Source organism: Bos indicus, chromosome 11 (assembly GCF_029378745.1).
Source record: "Bos indicus isolate NIAB-ARS_2022 breed Sahiwal x Tharparkar chromosome 11, NIAB-ARS_B.indTharparkar_mat_pri_1.0, whole genome shotgun sequence".
NCBI lineage: Eukaryota > Metazoa > Chordata > Mammalia > Artiodactyla > Bovidae > Bos > Bos indicus.
The window spans coordinates 92,658,347-92,673,376 of NC_091770.1; the positions used below are offsets into that span (position 1 = coordinate 92,658,347).

General features: G+C 45.0%; 1 protein-coding gene across 3 annotated transcripts in view; it reads right to left on the reverse strand.

The window, feature by feature from the left end:
* TTLL11 (tubulin tyrosine ligase like 11) overlaps window positions 1–14,731 on the reverse strand; it is a 268,063-nt gene extending 253,332 nt beyond the window's left edge. For 2 of the 3 annotated variants that reach the window (XM_070799197.1, XM_070799198.1), the window contains exon 1: window positions 14,131–14,731. In XM_070799197.1, the coding sequence (XP_070655298.1) occupies window positions 14,131–14,559 (429 nt within the window). In that variant the 5' untranslated portion in view covers window positions 14,560–14,731. The remainder of the gene's footprint in view (window positions 1–14,130) is intronic. The other variant, XM_019970759.2, reaches the window with a different exon arrangement.
* Window positions 14,732–15,030: the final 299 nt, after the last annotated feature.

Genomic DNA, 15,030 nt, shown 5'->3' on the forward strand with positions numbered 1-15,030 from the left:
TTAGGCTATAAAGGAAAAAAAATTAAAACAAAAAGTAAAGATAGAGGACATGAAGAAGGAAGGAAAGAAAGAAAGAAAGAAGAAAGAACATCCTTTAACCACACTGCCATTAAATTAGAAATTAATAATAAAGTAAGAAGAAATAACCTCATATGTTAGAAACTCAGAAAGCCATAATCCAAATAACCTGTAGGTCAAAGAAAAAATTTTCATGAAAATTTAAAATATATAGAACTAAAGGGTGATTCTTTTAATGCTACATAGCAAAACTTGTGGGTGTAGCTAAAGCAGCACTTAAGAGGCAAGTCTGTAGTCCTGAATGCTTTTATTAGAAGATGGTAGAATAAGCATCCAACCTAATGTCGGGGGCGGGGTGGGGGGGGTGGAGAATAAACTTTAAAAAGTCAAAGAAAAGAAATAAACAGCAGAAAGCCAGGAAACAGAAAACTAAGTTACAGTGGAGATGATCTTTGAAAACTTATCAATTGAGATACTTGAAGAATGTAAGAGTTAGCCAAAGAAAGGACAGGGACATTCTAAGGAAAAGGAAAACATGAACAAAGGGAAATGGCCCAGCATGAAGGTTCAAGATGTCATCAGTGTGGTGTTGGCAGATAAAGTTCAAGGCATGGAATATGTGAAGGGAATCTAGAGCAGCTTAGGGCCAAATGTGAATTAAGAAATAGTCAACTGTACCAAGTATTCATAGGCTGAGTACTTTACATGATTCCCTAGAGAAGGAAATGGCAACCTACTCCAGTATTCTTGCCTGGAAAATCCCATGGACAGAGGAGCCTGGCGGGCTACAGTCCATGAGGTCACAAACAGTCAGACACAACTGAGCGACTTCACTTACTTACTTTACATGATTATATAAACTCTGGCAACAAAACAACTCCATGAGGCATAACTGTATTATGCGTATTCCACAGATAAACTGAGGCCTGGAGTAAAATTTCTCCAGGGTTACACAGTGTACAACAGTTACTGAACACAGTTGTTCAAAACAGTGACAACGAGGCTGAAAAGCCCATGCTTGTAATTGCCGTGCAATACAACATCACTGAAGGGCTTCATAATGGAGCCTCCATAACCAGACCAAACTTTATTCTTCAGACAAATGTTTGAATCCCCCCCAAAAACAAAACTCCTTCTTATCATGCAAGTCTGGGGTGCTGTTACAGCTGCCACTGCTTTATGTCACCAGGACAGGATTCTGCTAGATACAGGTATCCAAGGAGTCCATGTACTGCTAATAGGCAACATTGTAACACAGAACTAACATGTGGAATTAACAACAGGAGGCACTGGACTAAATTGAGTTCCTGAAGCATATTTCCAATTACTACCGGGAAGACAAGTACTGTTCAATGATGAGAACTGGATCAGCAGACAGCATTTTTTTCAACAGCTTTATTGAAATATAATTCACAGATCATATAGTTCACCCATTTAAACTGTACAATTCAACATTTTTCAGTATAGTCATAGAGTCGTGTAACCATCAGTCAACACATTTAAGGACATTTTCATCACCGCAAAAAGAAATCCTGTACCCACTAAGTCACTCCTCACTCCTCCCACCAAAAGCCTCCCTCATCCTCAGCTCTAGGCAGTCATTAATCTACTTTGTGTCTAAAGATTTCCCTACTCTCAACATTCATACAAATGGAATCATGGCCTTCTGCGACTGACTTCATTCACCTAACACTGTAACACAGAACTAACATGTGGAATTAACACGTTATAAAGCTTATCCATGTTGTGGCATATATCAGTATTTCATTCCTTTTTACCGTCAAATACTATTCCACTATATGGATATTTCACATTTTAGTTATCCTTCAGCTGACGGACCTTTGGTTGTTTCCACTTTTGTCTATTGTGAATAATGATGCTATGAACACTAGTCTACAAGCGTTTGTGTGGACCTATGTTTTCAGTTCTCTTGGGTGTACACCTAGGAGTGAATTGCTGGCATGGGGCAATTCCGTGTTTAACACTTGGAGGAACTGCAGAATTGTTCTTCAAATCATTTTACTTTCCCACGAGCAGTGTACGAAGGTTCCAATTTCTCCACCTTCTCACCAACACTTATTATCTGTCTTTTTTATCAGAGACACACTAGTGCATACAAAGTGGTATTTCATTGTGGTTTTGATATTCACTTTCCTAATGGCTAATGATGACATGACATTTTAACTGGCTCTTAATGTAGCCTTTTTTCACACAAGAGGTATTTTTGACAAAACCTAAGAAATCCCATGGATGGAGGAGCTTGGTAGGTTGCAGTCCGTGGGGTCGAGAAGAGTTGGACACGAGTGAACGACTTCACTTTCACTTTTCACTTTCATGCATCGGAGAAGGAAATGGCAACCCACTCCAGTGTTCTTGCCTGGAGAATCCCAGGGACAGGGGAGCCTGGGGGCTGTCGTCTATGGGGTCGCACAGAGTTGGACACGACTGAAGCGACTTAGCAGCAGCAACAGCAAGAAATGCCCTTGGAGACTTCCAGCAGTTTCCCTGCCCAACTGTACATGCAATGTCCAAGCCTTACCTCACGCGTAGAAGAACAGGGGTGGGATAAAAAACCAGATACAAGGAGAGGGTCAGGGATGGGTAGAAAATCAAGCATGTCCACTGAAAACATTATTTGAAAAGTTAAAAGTGGCTTATATTTTGATATGGCTATTTTGATTTAGATATAATGACTATACCAAAAGAGCCATGTCAAAATGCCCTGCTTTGAGCTAGGCACTGATTATTAGAATTAGATTTGGTAAAGACAAAGAGAAGATTCATTTATTTCACTCTTTCCCCAATATTTGTCATTATATTCTTCAAACTTTAGCACTTACAGGAACGCTCATACACTATTAACTGCTACAACTTTTTTGGAAAGCAGTTTGGTAATACATTCCAAAGGCCTTAAGATGTATATGCCTTTTAACCTAATTATTTCACTTCTGGAAAGTTGTCTTAAAATAATGTGAAATAAAGGGGAAAAAACTAAACCATAAATTTTTTCACAGAAAAATCAATCTAAACATTTAATAATATGGAAATAAATAATGAAATACATTTCACTGAATGAGATATTTTATACAGTTAAAATGACATTTATGACAAGTTTGTATACTGTGAAAAATGTTTATAATGTGGGTATTAATACTAACATAAAATAATATTAGCTTTGTCAAACATTAACATAATTTTATCAGCTTTATAAAATATAAAAATATATGCCTATAAGAAATATTGGAGTCAAATTCTTCAAAATAAAAAGTCATTGCATCTCAGTGGTGGGATGATAAATGGGTTTTTTTCTATTTTTTGCAAATTTTTAATATTTAAGCAATGTACAAGGATGATTTACATAAGTGATAAATATGGTTTTAAATAAAACTAACAACCAGGCTCAAAGCCCAGTCCTGCACTGAACGATTTCAGTAAACACCAACTTCCAGTGGTCTTGCTTCCAAGAGCCAGGAAATCATACTCCACTTAGGGAAACAGTATGATCCACTGAACAAGATATGGCCAGAGAGCCAGGACTCTGCCCTCGAATTCCAAGCAGTGTGTGACTTAACACCTTTGAAGAAGGGGAGAGTTGAAACAGATGACATACTTACTGCATACTGACTTTGGAATACGGTTACGTATGTTATTAACGTGGGACAAGTATCACAATGCCCCCTGTGACAGACTAATAGTGGTGGGGATTCAAACGCAAACCTAACTCCACTCCACACTGACACCTGTGAAACAGAAATAAGGAGTCTACCATGCTTACTGCACAAAGTAAACGTCAACTGGGATAAATGTATGTGACAGTCCCCAAAAAATATCTAGTTCCTTGAAAGGTAAGACTCTAACGCCCTCCACTGCTGCTGCTGCTGCTAAGTCACTTCAGTCGTGTCCGACTCTGTGCAACCCCACAGACGGCAGCCCACCAGGCTCCCCTGTCCCTGGGATTCTCCAGGCAAGAACACTGGAGTGGGTTGCCATTTCCTTCTCCAATGCAGGAAAGTGAAAAGTGAAAGTGAAGTCGCTCAGTTGTGTCCGACTCTTAGCGACCCCATGGACTGCAGCCTACCAGGCTCCTCCGTCCATAGGATTCTCCAGGCAAGAGTACTGGAGTGGGGTGCCATTGCCTTCTCCTAACGCCCTCCTAATTCTCTAAGAATTTAATAGCACTTGAGGATGAAATTGTGTGTTTCCTCTGCCTTCTTAATCTAACAAACAAGTCAACAATAGAGATTGCTTTTAGTGACTAGCGAGACAAAAATGTTTTAAATTATAATAATGTAAATCATGCAAGGCAAATGAGTATTAGATGTCTAAATGTCAACAGCAGGGGAAATATTTACAATACAAATGGGAAAAAAAGTAACCACTCATAATATTTACAAACCAATAAGAAAAACATAAACACACAAAATATCAACATAAACAACCCAAAAGATAAATGAACAAAAAATACACATGTAGGTATTTCACAGATGAAACAGTACAAATGACTAAAAAACCTACACAAAAATCCCAACCCTCATGACAATCACAAAAATGTAAATTAAAAACTCATATTTTTACCTATTAGTTTGGCAAAGATTTAGCATATTAACAGGATACAGCATTGGAGACGATATGAGAAGACAAGCACTTTCAAACACTACTGGTGGCAACTTGACAATAACTATCAAAATACAAAGTGCACATAACCTTTGACCCAACACATCCTACAGAAGCATTTGCACAAGTAAATACTTAATGTCTGAAGAGGGATGTTTACTGCACCATCTTTTGTAATAGCAAACAAAACACAGAAACACATCCATCAATACATTTGATGGTGGTACATCCATCAGATGGGCTCTTTGGTTGTTAGCAAAATGAAATGAACCTGTATGTACTAACAGAGAATGATGTCCACAAAGTACTGCTAAAGAAGCACTTGCCAGACACCATATACACTGATGGTGGCATTTAAAATAACATGAAAATTGTTTCTATTTATATATATACACACTTGTGTCTCTATACATGATGTCTAGTTGGTGGTCATTAGCAGGATGTTCTGATTCTCTTTGCACACTCATGGTAGGACTGTACATCCCAGCCCCACTGAAATTCACCAGGCTAAGGATTTTGCTTTGACAAATGAGATGTGAGCACAATCACCTCCGAGTCGAAGGCTTAAAAGCTGGCGTGGCATTTATCATGTTCCCTTCCTCCTGGTGACTCACTGAAGCAGGTGCCGAGCTGGAAGCCTGGATCCCTGGATAATCAAGATGGTGGCAGACGCTTGTCCCCACAACCCCACCCCTAAGTGTGAGCAAGAAGGAAACTTCTGTTGTACTTCTGTTGATACTCCAGCACAATTGAGTGGTCCTGATACACACAGGAATAAGAAAAAATGTCTGGAAAAATACATACCAAACTGTAATCTTGATGTTACCCTAAGGAAAAGAGATAGGATGGGAGACAGAAAGGGCAGGGAATGGGGGTGGGGTGGGGTGGGAAGCACTCTGGGGTTTTACTTTATATACTTGGGAATTGTATAAATTTTCATAAGCACATATTGTTTTTAGAATTTGAACACAAGGTATTTGTAAATAATGGAAGATGTCCAAAAGTTTTTAGATTGTTGCTTTTAAAAATTCCAATAACTGCAGTTCTAACACAAAGAGAAATAAAATCTCCCCGTGACCGTAAGGAACAGAATATGAAAACTGGCCTCTGCAAGAGTTCTAGGCAGAGGGACTGAAGGGCTCCTTTGAAAAGTAACACTGTACTTAGGGATGCACACGAGACAAACTGCCCTATTCTTTCAGCTCCATTAAGGGTGCAAAGGTTTTACTCAGATGACACAGAAGCAGATGGGGGAAGAGAAGGAGCCATCAGCAAATGGCTGCTAGCTAGGACTTAGGAAGCATTTATAAAAATTACTGGGTGACGGTTCCCAAACATGCAGAGAAACAAACATGCACGCAAATGGCGGCTGAGGCAGCTGTGAAGGCAGGACCCGATATGATGTGATGCAGAACAAAAGATGTCAGTCCATCTGGAACAGAGAAACAACATCATCGTTCTCTCTGGCAAAACCATAGCCTTTGTGGAGGAATCTCAGGGAATGACTGGGCTGCAGAGGAGCAACCACATGGAAAGGAGGGTTCAAAACTAATCAACGCAATAAGGTTATTTGCCTGTTGACGCCATCCATTTTGTATTATAAAACTGAATTAAAATGTCACGGAAATTCATCAGAGGGAAAGCCAACTAACGGGTATTCTTATTTGAAAGTACCAGGCACTTTCAAGATCTTCAGAATTAATCCTCACAAGCCTACCACCTATTTTATGCTCTTTCTTACAGATGAGGAGCCTTTGGCTCAGAGAGGTAAAGGAACTCGGCCGGGGCCACAGAGCCAAGATTCACACCCATGTCTGGTATGGTCTTTCCAGGGTCAGTGGGGAGGGCTGCTTAGGGATGGAAGGAAGAAGTAAAGACATCAGCCCAGGGAATTTGCTTCTCTGTTCACATCAACAACCTCCTTATTTGTTTTATGACCACAAAAGTTAAGTACTGATGTCACTCAAATAGCTAAAATAAACTTCCAGTGTTGACATACATAGTTAATACACCAGAGTATGAGACTGGCACCAGGCTCAGAACGGAAGCCTTAAAATGTTCAGTTAAACCCACAAAACTTTAAAAGTATAATTGGCTTCAAAAGAAAAGAATTTTAAATCAGTGTTATTTCAAAAAAATTTTAGGGACCTCCCTGGCAGTCCAGTGGGTAAGACTTGGCCTTCCAATCCAGGGGGTGCACGTCTGATCCCTGCTCGGGAAGCCATCATCCCACAGGCTTCGACCAAAAAACCAAACCATAAAACAGAAGTTTTAACAAACTTAAAGTTTGTAATAAACTCAACAATGACTTTAAAAAATGGTCCACATCAAAAAAAAAAAAAAAAATCTTAAAAATTTTTTTAAACCTAAACTACATCACATTGATATTTGTGCAAAATGCACCTGCCCTTATCACACAGAGGTCTCTGGGTGTGTTTGTTATCTGCTGTATCCCAAGAACTCAAATATAGCCTGGCACAAAGTAGGTCTCAGAGTATTTGTCAAATGATTCAAATGAGCTGTCAAGTGTGTTTAACCAGTAACCTACATATGAAGATGGAATTCTATACTAGTTGTCTTCTGGTTTAAAATACATATATAAAATCAAATAGCCAATGTCTATAGTTACCCAGTAAAAGGAAAAGTACCGTTAACTGAAAACAAACAATGTGCCCAGCACTGGGTGAAGGCAATTCACATACGTCCCCTCATTTAATCTCACAAGGACTCAGCAGGAATCACTGCGGCCCACGGATACAGTTGAAGAAACTGACGCTCAGAGTGGTTCTGGATGCAGGACCCAACCTGCTTGGTCACACAAGGAATTAGTGGCAAGGATTTTAACCCATCTGTGTGAATTTCAAAGTCCCTGCTAGCTCCAGGACGTACTACTTTCCCTCTAGAGAAGCCACTTAAAGAGTGGCCAATTACTTTTATAATATGTTCTTTTCAAGGGATAGATTTAAAAAAAAATGTATAATTGAATTTTTGTATGCAACTTCTGACAGAAAACCGGAATACTTCCAAAATTGAGGCTATTTACAATAGAGAGCATATTTCTGTAACACGGAAAACTGCTCTAACAATTGCAATACCTGCTTAAAAACTAAAATTTTAATTTGTACTAGTTATAGAACTGGAATATGAGCTCCTGGAATACACTGTCTTTTAAATGAGAGGCATTAGTGTGGATTCATGAGGCTTTTATACATATTGTATTGTTCAAGTAGGAGTGGTAGTGAATTGTGATTTTTATGGCATGACAAGTTTAACTTGCAAAGGAAAAATTCTAGTGTGCTAGGTGTTAAAATAACATGTCTGTTGAAGGAGAACATTGGAGGCAGTAGGCTATAAACTGTCCTTAAACAAGGCTGTTTTCAAAAACTGGAAAGTAAATTGCAATGACTATCATTAAAATGAGGAAGGCGGGGAAGGTTAAACTATCCAATTTTTCATTTTCTAATCTGCCTTCATCCACCAAGAGTCTGCAACACGGCAGTTCATGCAGCAGGCTCAGGCCCCGCAGAGGAGCAAGGCCACTCGGCTAGTCAATGCACCAGAATCTCTTTCCCCTCGTGGGCAGCCACGAGATAGGATTCGGAAAGTGCAGACACCAAAGACTCCCTCTGCCAGGCGGGATATATTTCAGTATGTTTTATTTTAAGTCCTATTTGCAACGTCAGCCTCCTGGTTCTAAGTGACACCATTGCCATTCGAGAGTTATGAGTCAGATGAGGAACGGGAGGGTTCAGAAGTGGAGGATTATACTACACACTGAAAAGTGGGCTTGGGAACAAGGCAGACTGTTTGAACCCTGACTCTCCCACTTCTGAACCCAATTCCATTTCTTCAGTTGTTATCTGGGGGGCAATTCCCTGGCGGTCCACTGGTTAGGACTCCATGTTCTCACTGCCAAGGACCCGGGTTCCAACCCTGGTCAGGGAACTAACATCCCACAAGCCTTATGGTGCTGCCAAAAAAAAAAAATGTTATCTGGGAATAGTAATAACAGAATAACTCCTTGCAGGGTGGATTTTAGCAAAGGACTGACAAAGAAGACAGTAGAGGCTTGTGTACTGGCTGTACGCACAGGCCCTGGATGGCTCAGACACCTGTTGCCTGCGCGGCCTTGGACTACCCCTGAACCAACCTCCTCTCCACCTCGGTTTCCTCAGCTGTAAACTGGAAATAATGGGGAAAAATAAAAAGGAAGTAATGGGATCCACCTCAGAGGGCTGCTGTGAGGATTAAATAAAATAATACATAATAAGTGTTCTATATAAGTTTTAATGAGCAGAAAGCACTTAGAACATAAAGCCTAGCACGTAATATGATGTTTCAAAGACAGTAACTAACATCACGCAGGTTGTAAGAAGGATGATATCCTAAGTATATACATGCTTCGAAGAAAGGCTGGATACATTTCTGAAAACAACACATGATTTGGACACTCTTGAAGCAAAGAGCTCACTCTGTAATAGATCTTGTGAAAGTCACTCACTCGTGTCCAACTCTTTGAGACCCCATGGACTGAAGCCTATCAGGCTCCTCTGTCCATGAAATTCTCCAGGCCAGAATAGTGGAGTGGGTAGCCATTCCCTTCTCCAGGGGTCATCCCAACCCAGGAATTGAACCCAGGTTTCCCACATTGCAGGCGGATTCTTTACTGACTGAGCCACCAGGGGAGCCCTAATAGATCTTGGGATAGGGCTTATGCCAACTGTTATCAACAAAGGTCCCTCTATCAAATCTCTCAGCGCCCTTGATCACGTTAGCTGGTGTCCATGACACCACCATGTACATATACACTGACATCTCCAAGGAGAGCAGCTCGCAAAAACAGTGGCATCTGCTCTCCACAGTGTCTTTTCCCTACGGTTTTCTTTAATGAGGGTGTCCAAACTGCAAAAAGAATATACAGGAGAGGCAGAGAGAGGCTCACATGATTAGAAGAGAAGCACGCATTTATGTAAATATTTATTGAGCTTCTACTATGAGCGAGGAACCATGTCTCTCTTTCACGTCTCAACTTCACAGTGACTCTATAAACATGATTTTGCTCTTCTAAAGTAAACTTGCATCTTACCTACAAATGTGCAGAGCTAACATTTATGAACTGTCCTTTGAGAAACATGGTGGGCACCATTGCATTAGACCTCACCGAGTGGATACAACTGAAAACTGAATCGTTTCAGAGAGTTGGTGTGGCTCCCTTGAGACTGACAGCGTGGGCAAGGGAAGCATGGTCTGTAAGCGGCAGGAATCTGTGATCATACTCAGCCAGAAGCACAAGCTTCCGGGCATGGCCTTCAGCGTCCTCCAATCTGGCTCCTTCTTCATCTCTCTCTGCTCTCTAAGCCGCCATCACCCCATCCTGTGTATAAAACCAAATCTCCCTGCCTTGGCTCCTCCTCTGTATGGAATGCCCTGTGCCCAACTCCACTCCCAGGCTGGACTGCGTTTGTCAGTGTACATGTCTGTCCCTGGAGGGTACGGAGAGAATCCCATCTGTGTCTATACCTGCCACCCCCCAGGGTCCACCAGCATCAGCCAGCAGGGAGCAGTGGCAAGGGCACAGAACAGGAGGCTGGTTTCGAATGGAAACCTGTTTCAGATGCCAGCTCTGCCCCTCACCAGCTGTCTGACCTCGTGTAAGTTAACCTCTGGGTACTTCGATTTCCTCCTGTGTAGAAATGGAGACCAAAGGGTTGTTGGGAGAATCAAATCCTTGGCTATATGTGGCGCACCCAGAAGAGCGCCTGGCACAGGGGAAGGGCTGTGGAAGGATTCATCATCGTTGTTCACTATCACTGTCACTACTGGTTACTGTTGTTAAGTGTCTGTTAATAGAGAAAAGTGGGGGAAGAAGGGGGATTGAGCTCTGAAGCCAAGCAAATGCGGAGCTCCCTCGCTGGCTCGGTGCCGCCCTGCTGAACGGCCCAGTGGTGGAGCCCCTCACCACTTACTCGCAAAGGAGACACAGACCTTTCACTCTGGGTGGTACTCATGTCCTTGTTTCTCACTTGGGCTGCCCACCTGACCCCTGCCAGAGCCAGCTGGCTGGGGACTCCCACATCCCGCAGTGACAGCACAGCATGACATACGAAGGACGCTGCAGTTCAGTTCCTTGCAACCCAGCCCCCAGCAGGGTTCCTGCTGCTAGAACATCAGTGCTGAGCATTAGAGGTAAACCCTTCCAACAGCACCCCTGTAACAGATGGGGAAACAAGCCTGGGGAGGTTGTGTTTGCATTTTGTTAGTACCCAGTTTGTTTATAAATATATATATAGATGTTACCTCTCATGAAGCCAACTTTGCTGCAGGTACTAAGAATACCATAATCATCGTTTAAACCTGGAAGGAACTTTCAAGTTTTCCTAGCCTGGCACTTTTCGAACTCCACATTCTATGGTGTGAAGATGAGATGTCAGCTCTGTGGTTAAGTCATCCGTTCATTCATTTATGGATCACCCACCACCTGCTGGGCATCAGGGACGCAAGTCAGAAACCACTCCTGTCCTCAGGACCTCACAGGCAAACAGGGAAGCGTGATGGTAGGTAAATAATCACACCTCTAATAGTAAAGTCCTGTTGGGAGTAAATTATGTTAAAACATCCTAGAATGAGCATCTCCACTTAAACACCAGTATGAGCAGGAGAACAGACAAAGCAGGGCTTGGAGGGAACAGTTACGGGTAGCACCTCAGAAACCGCTCACCCCTTCGAGTTCACCGGCACGAAGGCCTCACACAGACTAACACTACCATTATGTGGCTGCAGCAGCAGAGAGACTGGGAACCACGGACCTAGCTGAACCCACTCCCATTTGACAGACAGGCAAACTGAGGCTTAAAGAATTGAACTCACTTGCCAAAGTCCCAAGGCAGGTAAATGGAAAATGCTTAAGGTTTCGTAGTGGCTCACACAGGCTTCCCAAAGAGTCCACATCCCACAGCGTGGCACACGACCTGACCCCTGCTCACCCCTCCTGCCTCTGCTCTCACCATTCTGCCGCCCACTCTGTGACCCAGCCCTACCAAATTAGGTGTGAACCCCTGAATGCATCTCTGCTCTGTCTGTCCCACCCCCTGTGCCAGGGATCCAAAACCAACGATCCCTAATAATAATAATAAATAATTCCCAGAACTCAGCTCAGGGCTCTCTCCTCCAGGACATGGCCCTGACATGACGCTCCTCTACCTCCTAGAGCAGGTACACCTTTACAAAGACACAGAAACACTCATCACGTAAGGTGTTCATCCATTCAACACATATTTATTGAGCACCTTCTGTGTGCCAAGCACCTGAGGAAACAGCAGTACATAACACAAGGCCCTTGCCCTCATGGAGCTTACATTCTAGTGAGGGAAACAGACAATAACCAATACAAAATCCAGTGTCACTAGAGTTCAGTGCTATGAAAAAATCAATATAGAAGAGCAAGCATCAGTTCAGGTGGGTGGGGGGCGGATACAGGTGAAGGCCTCTCTGACGGTGTGGCATTTGATCAGAGGTCTGAAGTGATAGAGAAAGCCATGGCAACAGCTGGGAAAGGAGCATTTCAGGAGCAGCAGCAGAGGCCCTGTAACTACTGCAGTGATTTCTTACTTGTGTCTTATCACTTACTGAACTTGGAGGTCCTTGAAGGCAAGGGTTACATCTTAAGCATCCTTGCTTCGCAGGGCCCAGCATCCACAGCGGACACTTACAGAATGAGTGACTGAAGCTGGACCAGCATGTGTGGCTGCTTATTTCTGAGTCTGAATGGCTCCATCTCTTGAGATCTGGCCAGTTTTGTGTGTCTCTCCCCAACCCTTGCCCCAGGGCTAAGCTAAGTACAGGCCATGCTTGGGCCAATCAGCCTTCCTTCATTCTGTGGCCTGGTCTCAGCCCCTGGATCCTCCCTTCATTAGGGCTATGGTACTGACAAGCTCTCCATGTTTATCTCCTTTTGGTCTTCATATCTCCCACCTTGACCTAGGTCCCTGTCCCAAAACCCAGACACCTAGTACTGGGAGCCACCCTCACTTTCTCCAGATTTCATGGGCATGAAAGCCCTCCCCTGATCCCCAAGCCCCAGGGCTGGGAGGCCCTGACACCTGGAATCAGACTACTCAATGGCTAACCCCTCCCTATCTGGAAATCTGCCCTGCCTGACTCTCAACTCCCCTCCAAACCACATGACTCCTACTGCTGGGACAGCAATCCTCTGACCTCATTAATTCTGTCTGTGGCCATCTCTCTGCATGTTCCACCTTCATTATACCATTCCTCAAAGTCTTCTCTAGCCAAGGCCCAGGGCTGCTAAGGTCCTGCGTCCTCGTGTCTGTTACAGATTTGGGTCCAAGCCTCCAGATTCGACTACCCTGAACCACATCCTGACACTCCCCAAAGCACATTAAATAACAGTGAGTAAATGAGTGAAGTCACCCAGTCATGTCCGACTCTTTGTGACCCCATAGACTATAGCCTACCAGGCTCCTCCGTCCATGGGATTTTCCAGGCAAGAGTACTGGAGTGGGTTGCCATTTCCTTCTCCAGAGGATCTTCCTGACCCAGGGATCAAACCCGGGTCTCCCACATTGTAGGCAGATGCTTTACCGTCTGAGCCACCAGGTAGGCACTGCAAATAAAGTCACATCCACTCAATCAACTACAACAGATTATCTCTGGATGTCACTGGTGCTTCAGCCCAACCCCTTCCAGATCTAAAATAAGTTCAAGGACAAATAACCCATTCCTTCACTCACCCTTTTGCCCACCAGTTCCTGATGCCTGTTTATATGCCAAGCCTTGGGACATAAAAAACCCAGCACCTACACTGTTGACAATGATACTGACGGTGATGTGATGTTGATGGTGGAAAGGAGAGAGGAGTGGGTGGTAAGATGAGTTCCCATTTATTGCAGACTTGGGTTATATTATAATACACAGTGAGTCTTCTAATACTAAGAAAACTATGAGGTAGGTACATTTAGCCTCACTTTACAGAGGAAGAAATAGGCTAAAGAAGTGAGGCAAGTTGCTCAAGGTCACACAGCTAAGTGACATGATACTGAGACCCTAGTCTTTCTGCCTCCAAAGTAGGGGTTCAACCTCCTCAAGGGGCCACCCAGTAAACGCTAAACAAATAAAACTTAAGGAAGAAATGAAAGAGAGAGAGGATCGACGGCTTCAGGGACTCACAGCTGCTGGAGGAGACAGACATAAAAACAAATGTCTACAATGTGGGGGAGGCGAGTGCTGATGGCTGGAGATCATGGAGCCAAGGGTAGCTGCAGGGGAGCTAGAGGAAGGACAAACTAACTCGACCTGGAGGGATCTAGAGCAGTCTTGAGGAAGTGACTTGGGGGCTAGGCTTTGAAGGAGAAGCAGTGAGAGGCTGACACGCGTGGCGCACAGCAGGAGCTTGGCCCTGAGACCTAGCCTGAGCCAGCAGGCTCCTCTGAGGTCTTCCAGTCCACCCCCCTGTGCCCACGCGGCCGGGCCGGGCCTCACCTCCTTCCACTTGAGCTGGCGGATGCTGATCTTCAGGGCGTCCAGGGAGGTCCTGGCCTTGGAGCTGTCCACGGTGACCGGCCGCAGAGAGCAGTACTCGTCGGGCTGGCCCGAGCTCCGCTTGCAGCTGCGGCCCTTGATTCTAGACTTCCCGTGCGGGCAGAGGCCAGACGCCGGCTCCGGCTTCGCCAGGGACACGGGCAGCGTGGGCGGCGGCCGCGGGGGAATGCGGGCGTCACCTTCCTCGGCCGCGCAGGGTGGCGCCGGGGCCGGCTCCTTGGGCTGCTCCTCCCCCGCCTTGCGCTCGGGTTCCCCGGCCGCGCCGGGGTCCACGCGGACCTGCTCCTTCGCCGCCTGCGCTTTGGTCGCGGCCACGGCCTCCGCCTCCCACCAGGCCGCCAGCTCCCTCTCGGGGCTGCCCCGCAGCATGGCCCTCAGGGTTGGTGCCAACGCCAGTGACGGAGCCGCCGCCGCCGCCGCTCCGCCGCCCCGGCCCCCGACCAAACTGCCGTCGCTGCCGCCGCTGCCGCGCGCTCCCCTCCCGAGCCGGTTGCCATGATCGCTCAGGCTCCGGTTGACAAGGGCAGTCGCCCACTGGACGGGGCCCGAGAAGGGACAATCGCCGTCACAGGCCCGGCGACCTCATAGGCGAGGCTGCTCACGTGGTCAGGCCTGTCACAGAGGCGGCGGCGGACATCTTGGAAGAGGGCGGAAGCGGCCTCGGCCCGCCCACTCCAACACGCTGGGTAGCTAGCTGAGCTCCCAGAACTTGGAGCCGACACGCTGGAGATGAGCTTGAGAGTGGAACAGCTATCGGAGCTTGCAGGGCTTCTGAGCCCCGAGACTGGGCCGGAGAGACGATAATTTCAAACAGGAAACCCACTTTCCTCCACTCCACGA